The 27,503-nt window shown below is 37.7% G+C and overlaps 1 protein-coding gene across 3 annotated transcripts in view; it reads left to right on the top strand.

Annotated features, from left to right (window-relative positions):
• The window catches only part of ZNF292 (zinc finger protein 292), a 56,898-nt gene that overhangs the window by 11,013 nt on the left and 18,382 nt on the right, over nucleotides 1-27,503 (top strand). For 2 of the 3 annotated variants that reach the window (XM_074862015.1, XM_074862016.1), the window contains exons 2-4: nucleotides 16,676-16,830; nucleotides 17,376-17,454; nucleotides 18,782-18,917. In XM_074862015.1, the coding sequence (XP_074718116.1) occupies nucleotides 16,676-16,830; nucleotides 17,376-17,454; nucleotides 18,782-18,917 (370 nt within the window). Of the gene's footprint in view, nucleotides 1-16,675; nucleotides 16,831-17,375; nucleotides 17,455-18,781; nucleotides 18,918-24,271; nucleotides 24,355-27,503 lie in introns of those variants that run through there. The other variant, XM_074862017.1, reaches the window with a different exon arrangement.

Genomic DNA, 27,503 nt, shown 5'->3' on the forward strand with positions numbered 1-27,503 from the left:
ATGCCCAGGTGAAAAACATACAAATTGCTTGTGACCTTTTGACTTGCATTTGGGGAGAGAAATGTATCTCTTATCAGTTGACAGAATGTTCAATGTTTGGTAATTAACTTTCCAGAGTCAGTCATCTCTCTTCCTTGCTGTGTTTTTTGTGATGTTTTCTTGGTGACAGTAGATGACACAATTACTACTCTCAGAGTTGTAGCAGAGCCCCACAACCTTTTCTTCTGTATCTGCTGAAACACTCTTTTTCAAACCTTCCTTCAATGTAGACTCTGCTTTAGAAATACAAATGTATTTTTTGACAGCACACTTGCATCTGCCTTGGGTTTGTATCTGTAAATTTGGCGCAGCGGTACTAGTGAAGTAGAAATAGTTGGATAAAGAGGCACGGTTAACTTTTTATACTTGTGTGCCGAAGAATCAGGGTTATAATGTCCTTACAAATTGAATTGTGACAATAGTTTAACAATTTTCAAAAAGTTAATCTTAAGGGTGAGTTTCTTTATGTTGTCGATCATCATTACATGGATTCTTCCTGTAATTAGTCTTAGCTCTCTTCACCAGAGATGTGCAACCATGAGAGTGTGAGTTACAGTCAAGTAGTTGTAAAGAATCATCAAGGTCATTAACACCTTAGGTGGTATAAATAAATGTAGGGAAAGGAGGAGGGAGTTCAAATAATCAATGCACTCTTGCATTTTCAGAAGTGTTGAAATCTGTTATTACATATTCATGGTAACTAGAGCTGCAGTGAGATTTATTTAAAAAAAAAAAAAATTTCCATGAAGGAGATCTAAGTAGATGTGGTTGTTTGGGGAGAATCTTTTTAGGTAAGAGTCAAAAAGTAGCTAATGATAATTCTTACTAACTTCATATCATTCCTTGACTTTTGTGTTTTGTAATTTTCATGGAATGATATTCAAGAAACTTATTTTGTGTAATAAACTACTATATATAGTATATATATACACTATATAAACTACTGTATAGATGTATGAATGTGTAGGGATTCAACAAACTGAGAAAATGCATCATTCATTGCAGGGTAGTTGATCACCTTTAATGGATTTAAAATGTATTCTAATTCTTTCTAACTCAAAATTAATTAGAAGTATCAGTTCTTCAGCAGTTACCTTTTCTGTGAGTGTGTGTTTCTCTGAACTTACTGTTGTTTGTGAAAATCTCCAGGAGGATAGCTTGCTTTCAGTACAAATGTACATATGAGTTACTGCAAGAAAAATGTGTAAGACTTGATTTCTTGCCGTTTCTGTGCATTTCCTTTTCCCTTTCTGGTGAGGCTTGAGCATAAAACTTAGATCTGTATCTTTATATTTTTGCAGTTTTGCCTCAAGAAAATTGTGCAGTTATAATTCAGTTTATTCTTTGTGTTCTGGTTTGATAGACAACACTTCAGATTTACATGGTTGATCTGAAAACTCAGATGAATAAAAAAAATGAAGAGGATGGTGAGAGGAGAATGTTTATTTTTTTAAAAAATGAGGCTTGTAGATGGGTAGAATTTTGCAACACACTTTTTCAGATTACCTTTAAAACTGTTTAGGAAGCTAGTAGTTGAAAGTGTTTGACCTAGTGGGTTTTTTTGTTTAGATAACACCTAAATATGGTAGTTCTTAATAAGTGATGATTATCTGTACCAGAGAGTGCATACCTGTGTGTCTGAATACTGAAAATACCAATAATAAAAATCAGTGCCATTGTGTAGGTGGTACTCCACTCTGAGTACAGAACAGAGCGTGTTTGGGTTTTTTTTTTCCCATGGAAGGAGAAACGCTGTAATAGGCAAGAGTATAGAAGCATACATGCTCATACACTATAGCAAAACTACTTCTAGTGTTCTGAATATCTCTCTTGGGTAGATGAATGAGAAAGTGAGTGGTTGAAAGAACAGTTTTCAGATAATGTAACATATCCATAGAAGATATACATGAACCAAAATAGTGGGTGCCTATACATTAACACTCTGGGTCAGACTAGAAGTTCACTTTGAAAGTGATTTTCTGATCATCCCTGCTTTGTTTTATATTGCCGAGTGCCTTTGCAGTGTGGAAATTGAATGTATTTTGGCTGAAACTAAACCACAAGCTGTGCTTCAGGAGCAATTGCAGGCAGTCTGCTTCAGCTGCTAATAGGTATCCAGTTAATGGAACCACCTGAAAGCTAGTCCGAAATAAGATCTCTTGTGGATACACTGGGGTCTTGGGTTCTCAACCACCAGCTTTTCTGCTGTATGGATCCACTCCTTACACAGTGCATTGCACTGAAATGCTGTAGTCATTGTGAGCTTTATGTGGACCAGCTCCTAGTTGCAAACTCAAATTTTGATTTTGAACTTCATCTCTGACTGAGTCTATCTTGACTTAGTGAGTATTTCTTGGGCTTACTAATTCAGTACTCACTATTCTTGACTTAACTTTCCTTTGCTTTCAACTGCAGGATAGAGAAGCTTATGGTGTTAGAATGGGGGTGTAAAGTGTAAAAGCAGCTGGAGTTTTCTATTTGAAGGAAGAGGAAAAAACAGTGAAGAAGATTGGAACTGCAGCCTACCAGTGGAGAAGAGTAGTAGTAATGGGGAAAAAAATTTGCATAGCTCTGCACCATGCCTGCAGAAATTGAGAATGAAAACAATGGCTTAAATACAATCTTGTAGTAAGAGATGGAATTAAGAGTCTGGCTTCAGTCCTCTCTTCTGGACACAAGTCAGTATCTCCATTAGAATTAAAGCAACATCAGCTGACTCTTCAGCCAGAGGCATCTTGGCTTTCTAAAGCTATACTTTGCTGAACAACTTTATTGTGAAACAATTCAGAAGTCACATTCAAAGTAAAAATAGCACATCAACAACTTAAAATCTTGAAAGGTTATAAAAACTAAAATTGAGTAAAAATTTGGATTGATGTTCTTTGATCATAATTTGTACTTGTACACTAGAAAAGATAATATTTGATTATGTCATCCCTAGTTTTGTAAATGCAGTCTCATGTTCTGTGCTGCTGAAGTTCTTCTGTTCAATTCTGGATTGTGTTGTAGTAACAAACATGTAAGACCTAATACGCTCTCAGCTCTTGTCTAGCTACAAAATCAAGGTAACGGTGCTAAGCCTTGGTAAACAAATAGTGAATAAGTTAACTAGTACCAGTTTTAATTTGCCTAATTAAACCGCTTTGGAAATGAATTGGAAGTACAATGCTGTGTTGACTTGTAAAATGACTTCTCTGTGCACAGATCTAAATAAATAGAAACTGATTTTGTTGACTTACATTGATATAACCTGGTTCTTTATTTTGGCATATATGTAAGGGCAGCAGTATTTCAGATGGTGCTGTTCTGTCTGATGCTTGTAGTGGACAGATTTGAAATATCCATGCTTTTCTATGGAAGTTTTGTTCTAGTCTAAAAATCAGTTTGCCTGTAGAGCATCCCAGCTAAAAGTCCAACATGGAAACAGGTCATTTTATGTTTGAGGGTTTTGGGAGGCAAGAGTGAAAGGGAAATAAAGATGGATTATGATTATGGTGACAGGCAGAAATGCCTTAATTCAGAGGGTTGTCATACCACAGAGAAAGGAACAGATACTCATCTTCTCCCCCTGCGCCCCACCCCCCCCCCCCCCCCCCCCCCCCCGCTTTTTAAAACGGGCAGGAGGTGTGATGGAGTTCATACTGTATGTAAATATTTAGCTTACTCTTTTAAATGCTTTAAAAATAATCATAGTCATAGTATTTGTTTCTAGTGCCTCAAATAGTGAAGTCTCATGGGAAATCTGTGGTAGGCTTGGTTTAAATCAGACATTGTATTAGTAAGGTTTTTTTAACATGCAGAACTAGTTCAAGAACTATTCAAGTTTTTACTTGAATATTCTATTCGACTGACATCTTAGTTGGGTAGTCTGTCCTCGTACAACATGGGCATAAATGTTGATTGCATCCCAGCTACTCCTCAGCTGCTTCTTAGCCTCCTCCAGTTAAAGTGCCTTTCATGGGATCCTTAACCTAACAGCTTTCTTAAAAAAAAAAAAAAAAAAGTTGCTGCAGTTATCAAAAGACTCCTGCTTTTTGTGTGATGAAAAGCTTGTTCTCCATTTTCTGATAAAATGCTGAACAACAAGGAGGAGAGAAAGCAGATCACAAAAAAAAAGGTGGTCTTCGGCTCTAGGAGCTGGAGATCATCAAGGCTGAGAATAATGGTATTTCATCACCTGTAAAGATGGCTTTGGTGTCCCTTAAGGATGTAACTCTGCTGTGGGACTTAAAGATCATCTGGTACTGATGCATTGGTACCAAAGCCTCTTGACTCCAGAGGTGTCTGAACTGGGATATCTAATATATTTTTAGTATCCCAACTACTTCATTAAAAAGAAAACATGTTATAAGGCTATTCTCAACCAGTCAGTTTATTTTCCTCATGGTACGGAAGAGACATCACAGGCAATGTTTCTGCATTCACTTAAGTTCGAATAGTCTGGAAATGCTTCTTGAACTAACTCCTCTTTAGATGCTGTGGGGCTTTGAGGACATGACTGCCAGTACGTCGTCTTTTGCTCTTGGTCATGCCAGCTATCATCCTAGTTGTCTTCTAATTTACAGGGGGATCTTGGGGAAGGGATGATTTCAGCATTGCAAACCAGGAATAATGCTCCAATTTGAAAGGAGAGATCTGTTCACTTACAGGTTTGTTTTTATTTTACTAGTTCTATTCCATGATTGACTTTTCATTTGGTTCTGTAATGATAGTGGCACAGGGCTAGAGTTGCACAGAAGAGTTGAGGCCAAAAGTCCCACTTAGTTTGTAAACTATCATAAATTGCGCCTTAAAAGTAGACTGTTACCAGCTTTCCAGGAATTTGAACAATGCATTTTTCATCACAAGCTCAGTTCTTTAATGATTGTAACAGCCAGTGAGATTATGCTTCAGGCTCACAGAGTTTTACTCTGAAAAACACAGACCTCGAAAATTAATTTCGTTTGAATGAGATTAATGTCTAGCTCCAGCCCAAAGAATCAGCATATTAGCTGTGTTTCCCAGGAAAAAAAACCCTTTTTATTCCCCTGTTGTTTAGTCAGAAGACATCATCAACATCACAACTGTATACCTAGCTACTTGATCGAGAATACAGATCGAGTCATCATGTTCCTCGTGTTTCCTCTCTTAGGATTCAGGATCCCATGAACTAAACTGTCTTGCAATTTGTAGCATTTGATTACTCCAGTACCCATGTTCTGTTGATGTCTAGAGGCTTGTCACCTCTGCATGAAAGTTGAGAAATTCCTTCTTGCCTATCATAAAAGGAATAGCATTTCATCCTGTTATCTGTATTGTCGGAAAGCAGTGTCTTACACAGTGGACTTTCAGTGGTTTTTGACTCCTTTGAAGGCATTTTATTTCTCACCATGTTGTTCAGTCCCTGATCTGAGGAATTGTATGTATAATAGCTTTATTTTCATATCACAGTTTGAAATCGTCTAACCCACTGATCTGTGAAATACTTCTTGTTTATATGTATCTCCTGTAGATACTTAACTAGTGAATCTATCCACATTACAAAGCACCACTGTATTAATTTTTTTAAGAAATGTGTTTGTCTCAGATATCTCTAAGTATCTGTATAAACCTGTGCGTTCATGAGGTGATTTTTGAAACTTCTATATCTGATGGCCTCACTGCCAAAACTATACTGAGATCTCAAAATATTTTGGTGTCCGTAGCATCAGGATGTGTGCTCACCCTTAGTGTGAACTCATCCAGAAGAACTGCTTGTGCACAGTTGCCTTGCTTGCTTCTGTCTTCGAGTGCTGCACGTTTGAGATACCTCAGTGTTTCTCCTTTAAGATATTGGTCCCAAATGCAAAAGCTTTCAGTGAGCATATTTACTGTGTGGATGTGACTTGTGGAAACTTTCTAAGTTTGAACATAGAGTTGTGTCTGTGTGCATGTTCCAGTACTGATGAACAATACCTCTTGCAAAACCATGGATACTGCAAGAACTTTACTCATTTAACAAATATTTCATGGTGCTCTTACCTCTTCTGGGAAAGAGAAGTTAACAGCAGTTTCAAATGTTGTAGCAATTTCTTTTGAGTAATAGTTAAGCATAATCCATTAGTTGCAACTCATGACGACCATATCTAAGAGGCCAAGAATGTGAAGCATATGCATGGAAAATACTTTTTCAAGAAGAATCAGATAGGTTTTAGTTGTGGAAGTGAAAACTGACTTAAGATTACAAGCCCTTGGAATTAGTATTGGGGGGGTCTTTAATCTTACTAACTGGGCTATTTTTGTAACTGGAGAGTAGACAGCTCCTTTGTTGGAAAAGGAATACAGCAGAGAGAAATGATCTAGGTCTGCTAGTCAGACTTAAATCCTTATGTTCAGTTAGTGATTATCTGCAAGGTATGGATATAAATGAAAAAGGCAACAAAATGAAATACAGATTCATGAAGGAGAAAATACATTTTTTTACAAGAGATACAGTAAATCTCACTTGTCTGAACTTCAATAAAATTACTTTTGAAGTGTCTAAAGCAGAAAGATGGCAGCTCAAGAATGAGGAAGTGCTTAGGGTACTGGATATTGGAATACAGTGCCCAGTGTTTCCCTTTCAGTTGAAGTTTTGGTAAGAGTCTTACAGCTTACTTTCAGAACTATATTTCAATTTTGTGATACAAAAGAGAAGATTGTGCTGGTAATACAAAACTGGGAGGTGTCATCTGTTTTCACAGGTCAGTATGGCAGCATTGTCAGTGTTTTTCACATTCAGCAGCAGTCAGTTAGCATTGGAAGACTCTCAATAGGCAGGATAAGCATTTTCATATCCTTGCAGCTGCAGTGTCTGGCTTTGACTAGTTCACCTGGCTCATCATTACGTGCTTTAGTAACTTGGACATTGACAAGCAAGAGGTATCCTAGATTATTAGTGTGCATTACATTCTTAAAATACAGTTGTGTGTATTTGAAAGGTAGTTCTTGCTCATCTGAAGTGTTACACTAGAAATTTGCGGAAGTGAGAATTGAAATCATTACAAATAGATAGTAACATGGAGCTTTTAAAGGTCAGAGTAGTAAAGTTACCGCTCTCTTTTCGCCCTGTTCATTAGCTGACCACAGGCAATATATTTCATAACCTGAAGGAAATAAATACATATAGCCTTGTATTTTCCTACTTTGCATGGAAGAAGAAAACTACACAGATGATGAGTAGCACTTGAGCAGTACTTATGTGGAAGAAACAGTACACGGTGCTACAGATTCCACTCCCTTTTACTTTTTTGGTATGTTTTTAAAAGGCAATGTCTGGCATTGGATCCGAGTTTATAACAAGATCTAATGTAGAAGACAGCTGTTTCCAGAGAACACCTATTTAAATCATATCAATTTGCATATCTCACTCTCCTTGTCTTATAGTCAGATTATAGTATCGCCACAGTAAGGTGATTTATTCCTTCAAATAAAAAAAAAAAAAACCCACGTCTTTCAGGATACTGACTGACAATTTACTTGTTTCTGTGTGATGTGTGTATTTCTGGCATTCCAAGCTAAATTAAGAGAATTGTCTGCTTTTCTCAGTGTCTGAAAAGTTATGTAGGATTTTGACAAGAAACATCTTTTCAGGTACTTCTTAGAAAAGAAAAAAAGATTTTGGCAGTTGATGTTTTTGAACTAACTCTTTGGCAAGAATAGTTGAGATTTTTCCCATAACAGTTTAGTAAACTTGAAGTATTTAACCGACAGACTTTATATATTGAAACACAGAAAGATATCAGAGATATATCTCTTCCCATGCTTTTTAATTCCTCTTCCCTAAGTTATAATCTTCTAGGGAGGAAAAAAATACCACAGATCAATTTTATGTATTGTCTCATAAGTGGAGAATAATGAAAATTTATCAGAATTGTTTGAACATAACAGTATTTGTACAAGATTGATTTGAAAATTGAGAAATAAAGCAGGTACAGACTGTACAAAACCAGAGGAGAAGCCTGTCTAGTGCAAGGAGAGTAATTCTTTGGGGCTTGTACCTAGTCTAGTTGCTTTACAAATGATGCCTGTGTGAGTTGCTCTGGATATGGTGCAGTTTCTGCAAGAGAACGGGCAACTGACACTTGTCTTCAGCTGAGCTGGTTAGTAACATACTGAGGTTGCAGAGGAATAGTGAAGTGAATTAGAAAATTAACTCAGAAGACTCTTAAGAAAGCAAAGAGGAGAATTTTAGCTTTATGACAGGTGAAACTCTTGGTAGTTTTAATTACTAGTCACATTCCCTTCGTAAATCATGAATTGAATGTATATGAAGCAGCTGTGGCCAGCTCTTAAGTTTCATACTGTTTTAGAGGAAATTCCAATTGCTCATTTCAAAAAGTGCATTAAACAAAGTGGATCTGAGTTGCATGTTTTACAAGTATTAGCATATAGGAGATAAAATTAGGGAACATAGAAGCAGTGCACGTGTCCTGCAAGGCAGTTACTGTGGAAGTCGCTGCTTGTATTAGTGTTGTTCAAAGAAGAAATCAGATAAATCTGTTCATGTTGTCCTACTGATTTCGTGCACTAGTTTAAGAGCCTTAAGACAACGTTTTCCTGAAAAGAAATAATTCTGCTTTCTTTGCTTTATGCTGGCGCAAGCACTTGAGTCTACACGCTGAACATATTTGGGGAGCTGATAGGAATTAAAACTTGTTTCTTGCTGATTAAGGATTAGCTCTGATCATGGATTTTCTCAAGGTTCTAATAGCCCTTACTTCATAAATGTTGGTTAAAAGATGATAAAGAGCAAACATTAGGAAAATGTCTGTGCAGAATACAAGTGAAACTACTAGTCAGCACCGAATCACAACTTCTTTTAAACTGTCAGTAGTGTCAGTAATGCGGAAAAAAGGAAAGAAAACACTTCACTCTTTATGGGAGTTTGATTTAAACTTTTTTATCGATGAAGGTGTAATTCAGTGTTTTGGACTACTGCAACCTGTAGGAGTGGTATAAGCCATTTTCTGTATTGGAAGTACTGGATAAAATCCTTTTAACTTTACTTTCAGTCCATGTTTTTTAAAGCATATTAAAAACTTCCCCTGCAGAGAGAAATTGAAAAAGCTGTTCCTTCTCGGTTTGTGTAAATTTGTGCAAAGCTGTTCTTTACACCATGGAGTTGCATGTGGAACAATAAAAGAATGAAGATGTTGCTATACCCTTAAATTGGAGGAGACAGACAGGACAGTGAGTTGGGGCCATGTCTACCCTGTGTATCTTGGTCTGTTGTGGGAGCTGGCAATGGTCATCTTTTTGGTTTTTTCCCCATAGAGTGTTGGAAACTGTAAGCAGTAAAGACTGTGATGTTTGCCAATGCCAGAAACTAGAATTGCTGATTCAAATGATCTATATACTGTGCTGCTTCTTCCAGCTACTTCTCAAGTTTTCTGTTTTGAAATTGTGATGACACCTCATAACGAGAGAAGGGCAAGGAAGTCATTGACTTCACAGTCCTGACTCAAGGATCTTGATCAGAACTGGTGTTTTGTGGGGAAGGGCAGGTTGTATGCTATTTAAAGAGTTGAATATGAAACTGGCAATCTTTGACATTCGGTTCTTGGCATTTTCCACTAACAAGCCTCATGTAGATGGGCTTTTTTTCTACCCAGGGTGGAATCTTAACACACTCATGGTTGCAGCGTGCTGCCTGCCGACATTGTGCATAAGCTGTTCTTGAATACCTGTTTGATGAAGGTACTCTTTGTATGAGTCTCATGGCTGACTGCCTTCAGTTTGCAGGTAGTCTCCTGTTCAAAATGTTTCTTGTTCTGAATGATCCCTCACAATCACCATACAGGCCCATTATGGCTACGTATTATTCCTGACATAGCATAACCAACCACATTGCCATGATAGACCTAATCTACCATGCTGCAGTCCGTACTTAGGGGTTGTTGACATACCAAGGCATTGGAAACTGTAAGCAGTAAAGACTGTGATGTTTGCCAATGCCAGAAACTAGAATTTAGCAATGTCAGTTTCTTTTCTCCTGAGCTTGTCTTTAGGATGTCTTTGTTCTGGATCAAGTGATGGTATATGTCTTCTTCCCTTAAGTCACTTTAATCTTAAGCATTGAACTCTAAACCAGCCCAGAAGAGTCGGTGGAACCTGAGCTGAATGAAGTAGTTATGGTGTCAGGCTCATTAGTGTCTCTGCATCTTTGTCTGTATGATGACACCAAACTCAGGAGCCCCAATTAATTTCGTTTGCTCATGAACCACCTAATGATACAAGCTGTGAATGGCTCTGATCATTAGAGCATTACCTGCCTTCTTCACCAGGGAGAACTTTAAGCCAAGAAAAAACTTCTTCAATCATGTGCATGGTTGATACAGGAGACCTGCTTCACTTATTTTCTTATGTTATTCTTTTTCTTGACTGTAGCCTTCACTTTCTTTTGAAGTTGCTGCTGGTACTAGCAGAATTATAGCCACTCTTTACCAGCTTTGAATAAAGCTTGTCCTGTTTTCTTGATTCAGACCCTTTGACAGTTCCTGTGAAAGCAGCTGCTCTTTTGGATCAGTCAGATACTGACAGGTACTGGAGGAGCGAGTACTGGGGTTGTGCCAACCGAAGGGGAGCCCTGCCTTTGTGGGAATGTGCTACCCGTGAACCTGAAGTGGCAGAGTGTGAGTAGAGTGGTAGAGAAGTGCTGTCGCTCCTGAACCTGTTGGCTGCTTGCGTGGAGCTCGGTCGTCACCTAGCTACCTCTGCCACTGTGGAAGTTGGCTTCACGGAGGGAGTTCTTGCAGCCAGTCTTTGTGTGCAGCTCCTAAAGGCTCATCTCCAGATAACTTGATTGTATCAAACTTGTTGCTTGGACTCTTCTCCTGTGTCGATGTGTTTGAGGGAAGTCACTGAAATAGAGGTTTTGCTAGTTACTGAAGTGGTTTGAGAGGTGCATCCTACCTGTGTGACCACTGTCTGTCACTTTCCCTGCCTCTTAGTCCCTTGGGTTTAGCAGGGAATGGAAATGGCAGTCCCGGGTGTGTTCTAACATATTTCAGTAAGCTTGCCCTTATCCAGATACCTACAGGGGTGAGAATCTGATCTTAAGAGCTGAAGAAACATGTAAGATGTGGACTGTACAAGTCATACTCCAGTTAATAGTAAATAATGCCTTATTTTAGTATGAAACATATTTTAACACAGCTTTGGCATTGTAGGGCTAGTTTTAGCAAAGAAGGTTGCTCAGTATAACTTTTGAAAGTAGAAAAGCATCCTCTGATGGGTGCATTGCTACCGCAACATTCATGTAAGGGTTCTGATAAAGGTTGAAAAGCATAAAATGTATTGGCTGAATATTACCCATGGCTAAATATTTTCCACAGTTTAAATCACAGATATAATATTGATTTTTATTGTACAAATTGAGATGATTCCATTCGTTTGAGTGTTCTTGACTGTGTAAGCTGCTGCTGAAATAAAATGCCCATTTCAGCCTCACAGAGGAACAAAACTTTGGTGCTGTGCTCTGAATGCAGTACTTGGCTTGATTAACAAGCATGTCCTGACTAGGGAGATAAATAACTTAATGAGGCCCAGGGCTGGGGGTAAAATTCTTTCTTTTTATGGTTGTAAGCGGAGCACAACAATGATTCATTAAGCAAAGCAGAATGAATTTGATTTTCTTTGTACAGTGGCAGTGCAGTATAGTCTAGGGACATCCAGACAAGGAAATCTGTCATACTGACAAATACTTTTGAAGGGCGTGGTGGACATAAGTGCTTAATATAGTGCATATAATGGCTTGGAAGTGGCTGATCTATATATACGAGATAAAAATAGCATTATTTAATGCTGAAATTAGTGCCACTATGTTGTAGTGCAAACTTCTCTGCTTGCTTTATACAGTGTGTTTGCATCTGTACACACAGCTTTTAAAGCACAGTATTGGTAGTAACAGTTCACCAACATACGAAATATTTTTTGTTAGGTGGTGGATTCTGAGAGTTTGCCAATGTGTTGGTTATATCTACTTTTGGTTAACTACTAGTAAACCTCATATTTTTAAAATTAAATTTTATTTGCTTCAGTTTATCCTTATTAATCTGGATGTGAATCAGAGTAGTGTTGGTTGGGCTTTCATAAGTTCTGTAAGTGCTTTTGTAGTTCTTCCCCAATCCAATTTTCAGGTATTAATGACTATGTGGTATTTCTGTAAAGTTTTTAATTATCCAGGAGAATTTCAGCTGGGTTCCGTCATAATAGGCCTGCAGTCTTCAGTATCTGCCCTTGTGCAGACCGGATGGTGATACTGCCTAGCTGGAGGTTTTTTTAGCACGATGACTACCTATAAGGTCTCTCTTTCCTGCCCCATGAAACTTGAGATCTTCTGATCTGGTTGTTACAGGTCTCCATGGTCATTTGTCATGGTTTGTTTTATGAATCAGTGTCTACTGAGGCTGTTAGTTTCTTCTTTAGTTTCCAGGTGTTGCTGTCTTTGCAACAGCTGGTGAGAATCCTCTTGATAATTCTTCAGTCATACTTCTCAGATGACCAATTGCTTAGTTACATCTCCCCACTTCCTTCTCCTTCCTCACCTCTTTCTTCCCTCTTCTGCTCATCTTAACACTTTGAGAATTTTAGGATATGTTGTCCAAAGCTAACTTTGAAATGCCCTTCACTTGCCAAACCTTGCATCAATCTTGTTGCTTGTTGCAGACTTCGGAACTATTAAAGGTATATGGGCTACATTCAAAATGAGATTTACACCAAGTCTTTAACAGGTAAACCTAGTGTTTCTAGTATTAAACAGGATTCATGACTTCCTAAATAAAAACTTACCTTACTGGTAGAAGCTATTTGGCAGATTTATGATGGCTAGGCCAGCTCTTGCAAGTTTGGATAATCAGCTGGATAAAACTGAATGGTAGTTTATGCAACCTGTGACTGCCTTGGTCTGATAAATTAGATACCACTTGGGTTTTTTTCTTTGGGTTTTTTTGTGTGTTTTTTTAATATTTAGTCTAAAAGGAGAAATATGTTGTTTCAAATTAATCCAAAAAAGGAAGGTAATTCATGATGACAATGTTAGCTTTAACTATTCATCTCTGATTATGAAGCTGACTCCCTGTTTGAGCTAGGTAGCATTCCAACCTAACGCAAAGAATTTTCCCAGCATATTTAAGAATCCCTGTGAACAGTAAGCTACGCTGAATGTTTTATTACCATGTTTGTCCCTCTCTTATTCAGTATCACCAGCAACTTGTTTTCACATTTCCCCTTTATGGGGAGAATTGTTTCTTTTGAGCAAGTGTGAAATTGGTTAAGCTTTAATATTCATTTAACAAAAAGCAGTTGTGTGTTGTTTTCTCCAGCACAAAAATACAAGTCATACCCAAGCACTTAAAAGAAGGAAAAGTTTATTTCATAAGGAAAAAGGATTATAGAAGTATGCTTTTTGTTTTAGATTTTCTATAGTACTATACTCTAGAGGGTGGTTGTATTCTTAACAAGAAACAGCATCAAGTTAAGGAGAAAGGGTTTCTTCTGCAGGTCTGTGGTATTCACGTAAATCAGAAGCTAGTCCCATTCACTCTTCTAATGTGAATACCTCTATCAGCTGGACAAGGGAAGTAATTGTTGTCTGTTCTGTTCAAAGTAGTGCTTCAAGACCCAGAGTGAATGATGTAAAGTATACTTTCATAGGCTGTTTTTTCTTCAGCTTTGCTGTTTTACTGCTAGCATCCTTAAACATGTCACGTATGACAAATCAATATCTGAAATCGTATTACATCTGGTTATGTGAGTATTTGGGCAGAGGGAGATTTTTTACTGGAGTTTCTTTCAAGATTCTTTGAAGCCATCTCCTTTGTTCTGATCTGATTATTCTAGCGCATTGATCAAAATTGCCAAATGGTACCAAAATAGATGTTTGCTAACATTGTTAGCTTGTTTATCCAGTCCTCCTTTGTTGCTTCTTTCATGCTTCTGCTCTATTTTACTCTTCCTTGATTTCTCTGCCATGATCTGTGGTGCTTTTTTGCTGCTGTTAAGAGAGCATCATACTGAATGTTAAAGTACAACAGACAATATTCCAGTCAGGTTCAAGGTTCCAGCAGGGAGCACTAGATGCTGCAGAAAAGGTAGAATATGTAACTTCTTTTAAGGTGACTGTGTATTAAGACCTCCTTTAAAACCAAAATAGGTTTTAATACAAGAGTTTGCCAAAAACTGCATATTTCTTACGTGTTACGTCCTTGACTGGGATACCTTTGGTCTGTGTCTTGGCTGTGCTGTAACCTGGTGGCAGCATTGTGACTGCAAACAACTACATTAAACAGTTTTCTGATTCAGTTTCTTATAGTTGACATTTTTTATTGAGAGGGTTTATTTTGGACACTGCCAAATAGGAGAATTTTAAGTGTTCTTAATAGTACCACTAGCTAACTTAGTACAGATATCTAACATAGGCAGGGCAATGCTGTATTTAACTTATGCAAAACTTTAGTAGAGTTGAAGACAAGAATAAAGCTAGTTTTGTTTTGTCTTGTCTTTTAATGTGACTGACTTGTCTTTCCTGAAGAATTAATGTTCCATTTTCTTAATTTCTAATACAGAAAGCAAGGCAACTTGCTCAAAGTCAGATTTTATCATTTGAGTTTCATTGTATCCCAGACATAGCAAGTTCATTAAGATTGTTACATTTGCATAATAAAAATTAAACAAAATTTTAGTATTTGCATGTTAAAATGAGTTGAGAACTACTTTGTTCTAGTTTTTGTGCAGGTATGTGGGGGATTCTGTAGCAAAGGAGCTTTGTTGTCCAGAGGGCTCTGATTTTGCTTACCAGAACAAACCTTGTCAGAATTGAACCGATACTGTCAAAATTGTTTTAATTACAGCTGACCTTAATAAAAAGGGGAACCATGACTTTTGCTAAATGGCCTTGACAGTATGAACTATGTAAAATGCTTTCACACTGACAAACCTGATTTCCTTCTGTGGTGAAATAGCTGGTTCTGCAGATGAGGGGGGAGCAGCAGATGTTTTTCTACCCGACATCGTCAAGGCCTTGGCCTTTGTCTCCCATAGTATCCTTATAAACAAATCCATGAAATAGTCCACTTATCCAGGCAATATAATAAGGTGGCTGAACTGTGGGTCTCAAAGACCTGTGCTTAGTACAAAGTCCATATGGCAGCTGACTACTGGTGGCATCCTATCAAGGCTTAACACTGGAGCGAATACTCTCTAATTTCTTTATTCGTGAACTGGGTGAGGGGACAGAGTGTATCCTCAGCATGTTGACAGGAACAATCCATGCATGGGAGATCAGGGAAACTGTTGAGAGGGACATCAACGTCCTGGGGGGACGGGCTGACAGGTAACTCAGCTAAGGTGAGCGCAAAGCCCTGCATGTGGGAGGCAGTTGCCCCATGCTGGAGTAGAGGCCGGTCGCTGGGGAACAGCCCTGTGGATGTCAACCCAACTGTCCTGCTGAGCAGCCAGCAGTGTGCCCATGTGGCACAGCACCAGCTACGCCCTCAGCTGTGCTAGCAAGAGTGTGGCCAGCAGGTTGAGGGAGATTAATCCCTGCGTCTAGGTACTGGTGGGGGAAAATCCCAATAAAAGGTAGTCAGACTCAGGAACAGGTTGCCCACAGAGACTGTAGAGTCTTAGACCTTCAGGATACTCATAGCTTCATGGGACATGACAACTTATTCTAATGGTCCTGCTTTGAGCAGGGTGTAGGACAACCAAAATTGCTATCTGTTACTCTGAGCTATCTGCCTCTTACGCCCCCCAAGAAGCAAACAGCAAAATTGATCATCTTAATATGACAGGCTGCAACCTGCTGTAGTGTATGAGTTAATTTGCAATCTGTTAAGCTGCCCCAGGCTTGAGAGCAGAAATCCAGGGGGGACATGGTTTGCATGCTGACAGGAGAACCTTACTAGCTACTCCACCTTAATGTGTGTCTGAGTCCGAGTTCCCCGTCCCTGACTGAAATGAATGGAAGCCTTTGTACTTTGGGTGGTAGTGGTTATTCCTTTACTGTCATGAGTTTTACTTCTAAACCGCTGTTTGTAGCTATTCATGTGGCAAAGTAGGAAAACAGCTTTTTGACTAATGAGTTTTGGGTGTATATATGCTGTCTTAAAAATGCATAGTTCATATTCCTTTCAGGACCATGTAAAAAGCGATACCCTGAAGATAGCTGTATCAGGAGGGTGGTAAGAGAGGAAATGTAAACCTGTTCCTGAAAGTAGACAAGTTAAAATAAAGGCTAATACTTTCAAATGTACTTGCTTTAGATGCTGAACTGTAAAGGTGAATGTCTAAAAAATGAGTGTTCAGTCCCTTAATTATGAATCTCTGGAAAAAAAAGTATGCATGTTCCCAGATATGCTCTTCAGGCTTTTGTATTTGGAAAATATGAATGCAAACTGAATTTTATGATGATACCATAGGGGAGAAGTGTCAGTCATAACTTTTTTATATGATAAGAGAATTATTTTTGTGTGGAGTTTAAGTTCCAGTTGTTAATGAAACAATACATTTTAAGGAAAAAAGGCATGTTTTGACAACATGTAATTCATACTAAGGAAATAGAGGTAATCATTAAGAAGGGTAGTCTGCTACAGGAGTATAAAACTAAAAACTTACATTTGTTCCTCTTCCTAAACAGACTTTGCTGGAATATGCAGAAAAGTGGAAAACATCGGAGGACCCTCTGCCCCTATTAGAGGTGTATACAGTGGCTATCCGAAGTTACGTTAAAGCACGACCTTATCTTACCTCTGAGTGTGAAAATGTAGCCTTTGTGCTTGAACGTTTAGCACTGTGAGTATGTTTTTCAGTGACTAGAAATAACCTGTATGGTATTAAATTTTCACTGCCTAAATGCTTTCACAATCCACAATCTGTAGAAATTCCAGATAGGTTGGGAAGCACCTTCCTTCCTCATAGTGAATGTTGTATGTCAGAGAGAATATCTTTGGTTGTTGGAAATGGAGCAGCCTTGAGAAGGACTCCTCTGATCTAGAACAACATCCCTGGCTTGAAACACTTTGCTGCTATTGATCTGCATGCAGTCTGAAAGTGCATCAATTTACGCAGGCTGTTACAGGGTTGGAATTCAGTGACAAATCCCTTTTTTTTTTTTTTAAATTTTTTAAAAAATTTTATTGTTAGTGGTTTCTAGAGCATTTGCTTTTACAGCTTCTGCAAGAGTGTCCATGACCACCTTTTCTTTTATGTTCAGACAAAACAGACTTTTATAGCTTTGGCATTTGAAACAACTGTTTGGTTACTAAAATTAAGATTTGTTGATTATACATCTTAAAGGCCAAAAATGGCGTCAAATAATATTCCGATTTGCCTTCCAGAAGTTGTATTGAACTTCTACTGTGTCTGCCTCTTGATTTACCTGAAAATAAATGGGAAGAATTTCAGGCTTTTGTACAGGTGAGTTTGATTCATGAAACAAAGACTTAATAGCTTTTAAGAATGGCTTGGAAACTGAGGGATATTAAGTATGTGGCATGTCTGTAGACTTGATTCCTGGTGGCTGATAAAGATCAAGCCCTTCAGCTGGAAATTCTATGTACTCCGCAGTAATTGCTGTCAGCCGTATCACTTGTCTGTCATAGTTCATACAGCAGCTTTGGAGAAAAAATGTTTAGATACTTATAGGAAAGGTTATGTTTTAAAAGATATTTGTCTATTAGCACTGTGAATGAAATAAAATTGTGTAAGTAAATCTTTACTATTTATGGTTGTACATTTAAGATTTATTATGAGTGAAAGATCTACCGATATTGCAGGATTGCTAGATCTCCCACAGGGCACTAGCAGGTTAAGGATTAGAGCTCTGCTTTAAAGGAGGGTGTTGAAACTAGTTCTGCCTCTCAGTATTTATCAGAAATATGTAGTAGGAGTTCATGCCTACATTTTTAAAAAAAAAAAAAAAGTAGGAGTTAGGGTGAAGGAAGGAATACAGTTACTTCAGGGTTCTCAGCCTAAATAACGTAGGAAGATGCAAGGCTGATTTTTAGAGTGAATTTTGACTAGCAACTGCCTGATGTAAATCAGTTGTGAAGAGGTGTGTTTTGTGCCGGGAGCTTCCACAGCCTTCAGAGCAGGTGGAAAAGTAAAAGAAAAGTGAGAAGGTAAGAGATGAGCCCTTTTTTTTTTTTTTTTAGGACTAGTGTTAGTTGCACATTGCTATGCAAGCCACAGATTTTTTTCAAGGTATTTAATTTGCCCCCAAGCATCCCTCTGTGTCCAGAATCTATCCTAGTAGCTAAATGCAGTAGAAACTATTTTAATAGATTTTAAGACTCCAGCCTGCTTTCATCATATTTGCATAGAACCATGCGGTGAGGTCTTACAGCTTAAATCATTCGCCTTTACAAAGATAGCTTTTTTTCAGGGTCTCCAGTGCATAAAAATTGAGCTGCTGAAGAGTCTGAAAAATATAGAGTTTAGACAGCTGGTTTCAGACCAATATGTGGACCAGAGATTGCCCATCTATTTTTGAAAGGGAGGCCTATTTCAAAATCTAGTTCTAGATTTAAGAAGTAGCCATGTTAATAAATCTCAAGGCAAGTTTGGGGCACTCAATTTTTTGGGGTTTCTATGCCTAAATCTTAGGCAACAGAGGCAGAAGTAAAACCTATATAGGGTGAATATTAAGATTGTTTTGTTATATATTTAACTCTTTATCTGGGAAGGGTTTTTTTTTTTGACAGAAGGTATAACAATACTTTGTTGCGTAAAATATATCCTTCAGGTGGCTCATAAAAACTTGATGGAAAATGGGAGCCGGGAACTGCATATTTTAACTACACTTACACAAGAGAAGGGAGTGTGGAAGAACCCAGTGTTGTGTGGTATTCTTTCCCAAGAACAGCTGGATCCAGATAAAGGTAAAATTTAAAATGCCGATTGGGATAAAATAAGCCTCATTTTTATATTATAGTGAAATATTATTAAGATATATGGAAGTATTTTGTTGAATATAGTTTATGTGATAATTTATAAGCTATATAAATAAATATACTTGTAAAATTATCTGAATTATTAAGACAGTGTGTTCATAGGACTATACAAATAATGTTGGTGTTTTGCATAAAATGCCACAACTGGAGGTCTCTTGCTATTTTCTTTATAAGCCATGTGAAGGGAGATTACATACAGGCTCTTTTATGATGAGGTAAGTTCAGTACTGGTAGACAAAAATTGACATAAAACAAAAAATAAGAAATACATTTTTTTGACCTTGGCATTTACTTAGTTATGAAAGGCAAAGAGGGCTGTTAACAAAGATTAATTTAGACCAGTGTTCTGAGAATGGCTAACAGCAGTTGCATAGGGAAGAGTATATGATCAGCAAAGGCATACAGTGATATTTTCCTGATGTATTTCCATTGTTAATTATTTGCAATTCAGAAGTGGTATCCTCGTATTCATAAGTTTTAGCTGATTTTTTGATTCTTTGCTGAATTGGTTTTAGAATCTGTATGAACCATCACAACCAGGTGTCTGTGGCAGAGTTATACAGTTCTCAAGTAAAGTAGTTCCTCTTACTGTCTGCCTCCTTTTAGACTGATGCCTGCTCATTTCTTGTGGTATTCTTTATTTATTAAAAAGTAAACTATTCTTGCATTTTTTAATGAATGCATCTTTTCAGTAAGACATGATTTGTTAGACTGCTGTCGTATCACATCTTCTCTCTTTCTAAGTGTCTTTATTCCACAGTGTCTTCCAGCTTTACTGTCTCATTCCTCATATGGGGGACCAGAGGTTTATTCAGCAGTCAACATAGAGCTGTACTGATTTTCCACTTCATTCTGCATTCCCTTCACAATGTTTCCTAATACCAGATGTGCTTCTTGACTGAGCAGTGAACCAATTTTTTCTTAAAAATGTCTAGTTTAGTCCCGATTTCTTTCTTATGGAGTAGTACCTGTTTCAGTGTTAGGATTTTCCCCTAACACACAGACTGTTTTTCTGTATGTATAGTTATGATTGCATTTTTGCCCCTTGATAATCACTTTTGCGTTTTTATCAACATTTTAATTTTGACTGTTAGGCCGTGTTATGGAGTGTAGTCCTTCAGTCTTTTACAGTTGGCATGTTTTTACTACCTTGCTTTTATCAGCATGTTTTGTCACCTTGTTCTCTATCCCTCTTCCAAGTATTTATAAAAATGCTGGACAGCAGAAGTCCTGGTACAGATCTTCAGGGAACCCACTGAATTTGTTTTCTTTTTTCCTTTTAACTGATAATTTATCCATCTTTTTACTACCAAGATAGGTTGGCATCTTTAGGGGTTTTGAGGGACTTCTTTTAATGCCTTTAGAAAATTAATTGGATCTTCCTTACTCATATTATCATAACTCTGTCAGCTAAGTCCAGTAAATGCATAATGTGATTTTTCTTTTCTTCAGAAGGCGTGCTTACTCTTCCATAAGATTTGCATTTTGCTGCTTCTTTTAATAATTTTTATTATGCTTCTAAACCAGAGTTTGGATTGTTATGCAGTTCTCTGAGTCCCTCAGAGTACCGTACTTGCCTTATATTTGAGATTTATTAAGAACTCCCTTGTGAATCTGGTTTTGATGACTATTTGTTTTATCAGTGTTGTCCTGTGAAGTTTTTTTACAGACATTTCAGGATTTCTTTTGCTTTTGTTGTTTACTCAAGGATTCTTCTGCCTTGGACTTGACAGTTATTTATTATGTCAGTGACAAGATTGTCATACTACATATCCGTGTTTTTGTTACTCGATTAACAAGCTGTTCTCTAGTTATTGTCATCCTCTGTAATACTGCATTGTTTTGTGTCATCATCGTGCTAATTTGAAGGGTATTTTAGTAATACCAAAACTCCGTTGCCCAGAGAGCTGGGTGGCTTGTCTGTAATCCAGCACTCCCACTGGCTACCACTTACCTCTTCCAATGGACAACTGTCTCTCAGCAGTCTTCAACCTTAACTCCACTATAACAGTCTTTGGAATATTTGTAAATTTCACATACAGGATTTTGGTTTTGTTCTTAATATTGCCTTTACCATGTGCTATTTCAAAAGTTCCCAGGTACCTAAGTAGTCAACTTGTTACACTGGGATGTTACAATTTGGCAGATTTGATGAACTTGGTCTTTGAGTAGTGATTAGCATAAACATCTGTCGGAGATGAAACAACTAGTTGAGTCTGGAGGCATTTTTCCTAGTATCATCCTCTTAAGCTTTTGTTGCCCCTGTTTCAGTTGTTTCTTGTTTGTTTTATTTTATTTCAGTCTTGATAGTCTTAATTATGACCTATTCAGAATAATTATCACCTATTCAGAATCTTTGACATAACTGGATATCTGAATTTAGGTCAGTGATTATCTTTTCCTGAAGGCCTCTGTTGTTGACTCCTGAAGGTTTGTTTGCCTCTTGGCATCTCCTGTAAGAAGCATAACTAGGTGTCTGTTTCATCTGAGACACAGATCCTTTTGAATTCCTCTAGTTTCAAATTGTACAAACTCAGGACATAGTGTGAGAGACAAGTTCATTTTCTTTGACCACACAGCATAGCTGGTTTGTTCTGATTACAGTCAAGCAAATGCAGGCTTGTCTGAACCAGACTATTCTCTTGCTCCCCTAGTTTTGGGAATGGATTGTTGCATGGGTTCCACCTAAATACGATCAGGAAATACTCACTTCCTGTATTGTTAGGGACACTTCTCCAAGTGCCTGTCATTGCCTTACTCCTGACTGCCTTGGGCACAGCTCAGTGCATTTCTGGTGAATTATGTCTGTAAAGGGTTCATGCACTAAGGAAAAGTGAGAGGATGGACACCCAGTTGTTTGAAGCACTGATGAGAACAGCATGTTTGTCACTAATTTCTTTGCTGATGGGTATTACTACAAGATGTTCATACAGTACTATGATATAAAATAGTATAATCTGTCTTGAACTGTACTGCAGGAACTACATGCGTACAGTAGATACAGATTTGTGTTTGTGTGCACATATAATACCTTCTCACACTGGAAATATTCTCCAGCCACTTGATTTGTCTCCTGCTTGGGTGACAAACATAGACATCACCCTGGATTTTTAGACTATATCTGACCATGAATGTTGGGAAACCTGGTTTAAATTACAGATTATGTGCAATAGATGTCACCAAATAAAAGAGAATCTCCTCTTGGGTGCTGTTGTAATACTGATACCCCACTTAAGTTGTTTCTGAAGAAAATTTCTCTCTCACCCTTGGAAATGGGACATCAGCATAGTCATTTGGGGCTGTGCTTCTTCCCACAATGCTAATCTGTTTTGTATGGAAGGCTAGCCTGGAAATGGGAATTTAGATTCCAAATGAGCTGAGGAATATATTTTTTCCTATTCTTGACTGGTGACTCCAAAGAGAATTTATTTGCAGAAACTGAACTGTCAGCGGAATCTCTGGATGTCATTTGTGTACCCCCTAAGTGGACATCTGGAGTTGACAGCACTACTCATGGCTGCCATCTGAGAGATTTCCTGAGAGAAACTCCTTTTGAGTTTCCTGAATGTGTTTGGTATTGTGTCATGGATCAATTTACATTCATTTGAAGAACACCCAGGGAATCTTCCACTGCCTCAGAGCAGTTCAGTGACAAAAAGAGATCCTAGATCCTTCCCCCAGTTGTGCATTATCTTCTTTGTTTCTTGCTTCAGTCCCTTGCCTGTTGTCTTTACCCAAGAGGACCCACAACAATTATGTGACTAGGCCTGCAACTTCTCAAATCAAATTGTGGTTCCTCAACAATATTAGCTCTCAGGAGCTGTAAACTACTTGTTTGTTCATGTGAATTTTCTTCTTTTTCCATCTAAACTTGTCTCCTGTGCCTTTTAAAGCATGTCTATCAAATTTTGAGTTTTGTCTACGTAGCATCGTGGACATCTTAGACTTGAGAGATCACCCAAAGTTACGTGATTCTATTGGGTCACAAGGATAGCAAAGTACCAATCTTCTCAAATAATCTTTCAGAGATCCCTTATGAGCACATTGGTAACATTTTTTGCTGTGGAGCAACACTCAACCAGTTTCCATCGACCTCAGTGGGAACAACTAGCCTCAGTACCAAAGCAGAAGGAAATCTGGAAGGATATTGTAGACATGTGAAAATAAAATATCCACATCATAAAATTCAAGATGGCAGTATTAGCTGTGATCGCTGACTAGTCTGAAAGTAAATGGTTCACTTGCTTTAGCACTCATCAGCTGTTTTCATATTGCTGTCAGACATTGCATTGCATTTGCATGTTGGCTGGACCTGCTACAATTTCAGGTTTCAGCTGCACAACTGCCTTTTTTCTTGAGATTACATATGATGAAGTAGAAGCGCTTGTATTTGGAGAGAGGAATTTTCCATGTTTCTCTGCTTCATTAATTGGTTAGGGAAGGAAACCTTAGTAAAAGTCTTAATTCTTCGCATGATAGTGGGTCTTTTGTCTTACTGGCCTCCTCCTGAACTACCAGCTAGCTTAATTTGAGATCAAGACTGATATTTATCATGAATTGATGCTGATCTGATTCTATGACAACCAGAATTTATGTTCTTGAAGTTGTGTGGCTAACCTATTCAGCCTTATGCTTAGCTGAAAGTTGAAGTATGGTTTGGGTTATGTGATAGCCTGTACAATGTTAAAACACTCTACTACTGCATTTCCATCTTCAATTTCTGTCAGTGTGTCTTGTGCTCTTCAGCATGAACCTGGTTTTCCATCCTCGAGGTTGTCATTTTCTTGTAGTGATGGTGAAATCTTTCAAAGCAGTCATTGTTATCTCCTCAGCTGGTACTGAGGGTGAGTGGAGGAACTGTCTAGAGGAAAAGGAGCTGAGATAACCCTACAAAAAGCCAGGCTGCTGCTGCTTTTTTTATCTGATTCTGATTATCTTTAGAGTTTTAACCTGGATGCCAAGAATTAAGTTTGTGAATTTTTCATAAGTTTAAACATAGTAGGCAGACTTCTGAAGTATGTCCCACTGAAAAGAGGATCAAGGATACAACCATCACTGTTCAGAGATTATCAAGCTGGGTAACAGGCAGGTTAGAATTTAAACAGCCAGCATGGAGCTATTTTCAGTAATCAGAACATCTGCCACCAGAAGTCAAAAGATACCAGCAGCCTCACTTTTTTTAAAAAAAAAAAAAAAAAAAAAAAAAGTGTTTGCATTCTGGGTGTATTCAAAGCAGCCACCTGGAACTTCTTTTACCCTTTCACCAGACAATATACCATCGTAGAAGCATCCAGGATTGGTGCTGCATTCATCAGAATTGTGTTGAGATGTTGTTTGCATGAAGGATTCTGAGACCCAGCTCCAGGTAAATATGAAAGTATCAAGTACAGTTCAGAGTCACCCACGGTGTGAACGCACATGTGGACTAACACTTGAAGATGACTAAGATGTTACTGACTAGTAACTGCAGTTCTTTGAGATGGATAGTCCACATGTACATTCACCTCCTGCCTTCATCCTCCTTGGCCAGAGTGAGGCTGAGAAGAAAAAAACCATCTGTGGTAGATTAATCTATACCTGCCCAAGAATTGACAAAGGGTAGAGTTAGTAGGATTATGAGTGCTTTCAATAAGGCAAAAATTCTTTGCTTTATGCTCTCCAAGTCCTCCAGTCAGCCAAAACGTGACATACATGTGGACTGTCCACCATAGAGAACTTACTACTACAGAACTGTGTTCGCAGCTTGCTTATGCTCTTGTGTGCTACTAATCTATAGGTTCTGTTTTCTCTTTTTTAATTCATGTATGGTATAAACATTACCTGTAATAAAAGTTCATAATAGTTCTTGCAAGCTTGACATGGAATCACTTGGTAGTATGACCTGAGACTCCAGCTATGGGATTCAAGGGAATAACGGGGCAACTGTGTCGAAAAGGTTAGATCCCAGTGTCTCCAAGTTTATTTGTCAGCGTTAGTAGATCATAGTGCCATCTGTCAGGGGTCATCTGCTTGTCTCTCTTTCTCTCATGTTCCGTAATTTTACATGAATTCTGCACATGCCTTGCACAAAGATAAGTTTGTGAATTTTAATGAATGGTGGAGTATTGCACAAAACCGACATTTAATAATTCTTCCAAGAATCATGCTACTGATAAACTGTATCATTCTCATTAAATACTTCAGTTTTTGTGCTCATAGAGGTTAAGTAACTTGTGCTGAAAAAGCATTTTTATGAAGTTATATTTTTTTATGGTAAACTAACAATTTGTCTGCAGTAACTTTTGAAATAGACATGGCACCGTAAAATCTGTTTATAAAATGTTTAAAAAACCTCAAAACTTATCCTTAAGACTTCCCCACTATAGACTTGCTCTTGCAACCTTGGCACTGTTTCTTGTCTCTGTGTCATACGTAGTTCAGTTACGAAATAAATATAATTAAAACTTGTTTTGAATGAGCTTTCAAATGTTAACTGTAATGATTATAATCACTTGGATTAGAAGAAAGACTTAAGAGCTAATATGCAGCTTTAACCCCGAGGTCTTCCTGTATCTTGTTGAGAAGGTAACAGAAAATGTTCCGATGCTTACGCAAGGTATGCTGGCTGAAGCAGTAAACGCTAAAGGAAGGGGATTACTGAGGGCTGGGAGATAGAATACAGTCTCTAAAATACTAAATGCAGTAATTATAATAATAAATCACAGTGAAATGTCTTGGGTTACCAATATAGCTTAAAGTCTAAGGTTTTCCTATATCTTGTTACAAAAATAAGGTAAAATGTTCCAGTGTTATTCCAGACAGACTAGCTGAGAATAAGCACTGTGGGTGAAAGGATTACTGGTACCTGGTAGGAGGAAGAGCAAGGCTAAAACTATTGAATGTAATTAATCACTGGGTCATTTGTGGGTTGACAAGAGTATGAACGTTTTATATAAGGCATTGGTAATGACATTAAAGGAACATTTATTCTGCTTAAAAGGCATATGTCCTCTGATAAACACAAAAAAGGTTACCATCTACCAATTGTCTGTTAGGGTGCTCTAGTTTTTCTTTGTTCCTACATGAATAAAAATCTGGTCATATCTTCATCAACATGGAGAGAGGAAGAATATTCTTACACATCAGTGAGCCATCGCTGATCATTTGTAATAGTGCACAAGGATCCTGAGCAAATAACGAGCAAGTTGGTTGAAATGATAATTCAACCATAAATCTGAGAATGCGTGAAAGATAATGATGAGGTCTAACAGGCCTGATTTCTGCAAAAGGCAGTATTTTCTGCCCTAAAATTCCGTGCACTAAAATGATAAAAAAGAAAACGGTTGACCTAATTTTGATTGCAAGATGGGCTTTTAGTAATATCCTGCATAAGTAGCTAGAAGAAGGAGAAATCATGAGATAAAATGAAAGGCAGTCATGAATCAAAAACTAACTAGGATAGGAGGAAGCAAAGAATAAAATGAGATGATCTTTTTTCTTTCAGTAAACCTCATGTTTGGTATACTAACACTCCAAATAGTAGAAAGGTAATTAATTTTGTAGATGCTGAAATTAATTATTTCATCAAGACCAAACAGGACTTTAAAAGTCAAGAAAATATAAATTAGGCAAATGGGTAACTTGATTCGAGTGAAACTCAAGGAGAGTAAATTAAGAGGAATATAACAAATGTTTCTACCAAGATGTGTCAGAAAGTGAGCACTGCAGATGCCCAGAAGGTTTCAGGCAGGGGTGAGATGAAACTGCTCAAAGGCTGGAAGAAATCTTATTAGAAAAAATCAAGATTTTTCCCTAACAACCAAAGAATATAATGACTGATGTTTTTCAGGAAAGAACAAAAACAAAAAACAGTAGAAAATTATGATGTTTCTAAAAGATGAGGGAATGTGTCATGAAATTAAGATGTGGGTAATTGAAAACCAGAAAGATTTTTCATGCAGCATGTAACTAGCTAGTGGAAACAGTTGTCTTGGAGGGGGAGGGTTGGTGTTAAAAGGATTAAACAAAATCAATTGTCTCTGTGTCTATCTAGTTTTAATAACTAACTTTAAATGTTTTCGTAGTACTACTAAACCTCATGCTTCAAAGATGAAGAATTTTTGATCTTGAAGATCTGGATGAAATCTGAGACATATACATAAGAGTAGGAACATGACCCTGTGCTCCCCTTTTTTGTAGGATTCTTACACCTTCCACTGAAGCACCTAGAGTTAGATTGTTAGCATAGGCAGCAGAGTTTTAACTCTGGTAGCAGCATATCTACAGAGTACAGTTGACTAAAATACAGCCATTCCTGTGTCTTTGAGTTTTAAACTATACACAGTCAAGTGTATGCAAGACGAGCATCTTTTTTTGTAGGAAATCTATTTAGCTGAAAAACTTTTAAAGGACTTTGACTGCATTGTATACATGTGTAATACAAAATATTCAACACCAATACAAAGAGCTTCAGACGCTTCTACACTGGTCACATTTATCCTTTCATAGCAAGGTCTTTAAAAGGCAACTATTAGC

This window comes from Strix uralensis, chromosome 3 (assembly GCF_047716275.1).
Source record: "Strix uralensis isolate ZFMK-TIS-50842 chromosome 3, bStrUra1, whole genome shotgun sequence".
In the NCBI taxonomy this organism is placed as follows: Eukaryota; Metazoa; Chordata; class Aves; order Strigiformes; family Strigidae; genus Strix; species Strix uralensis.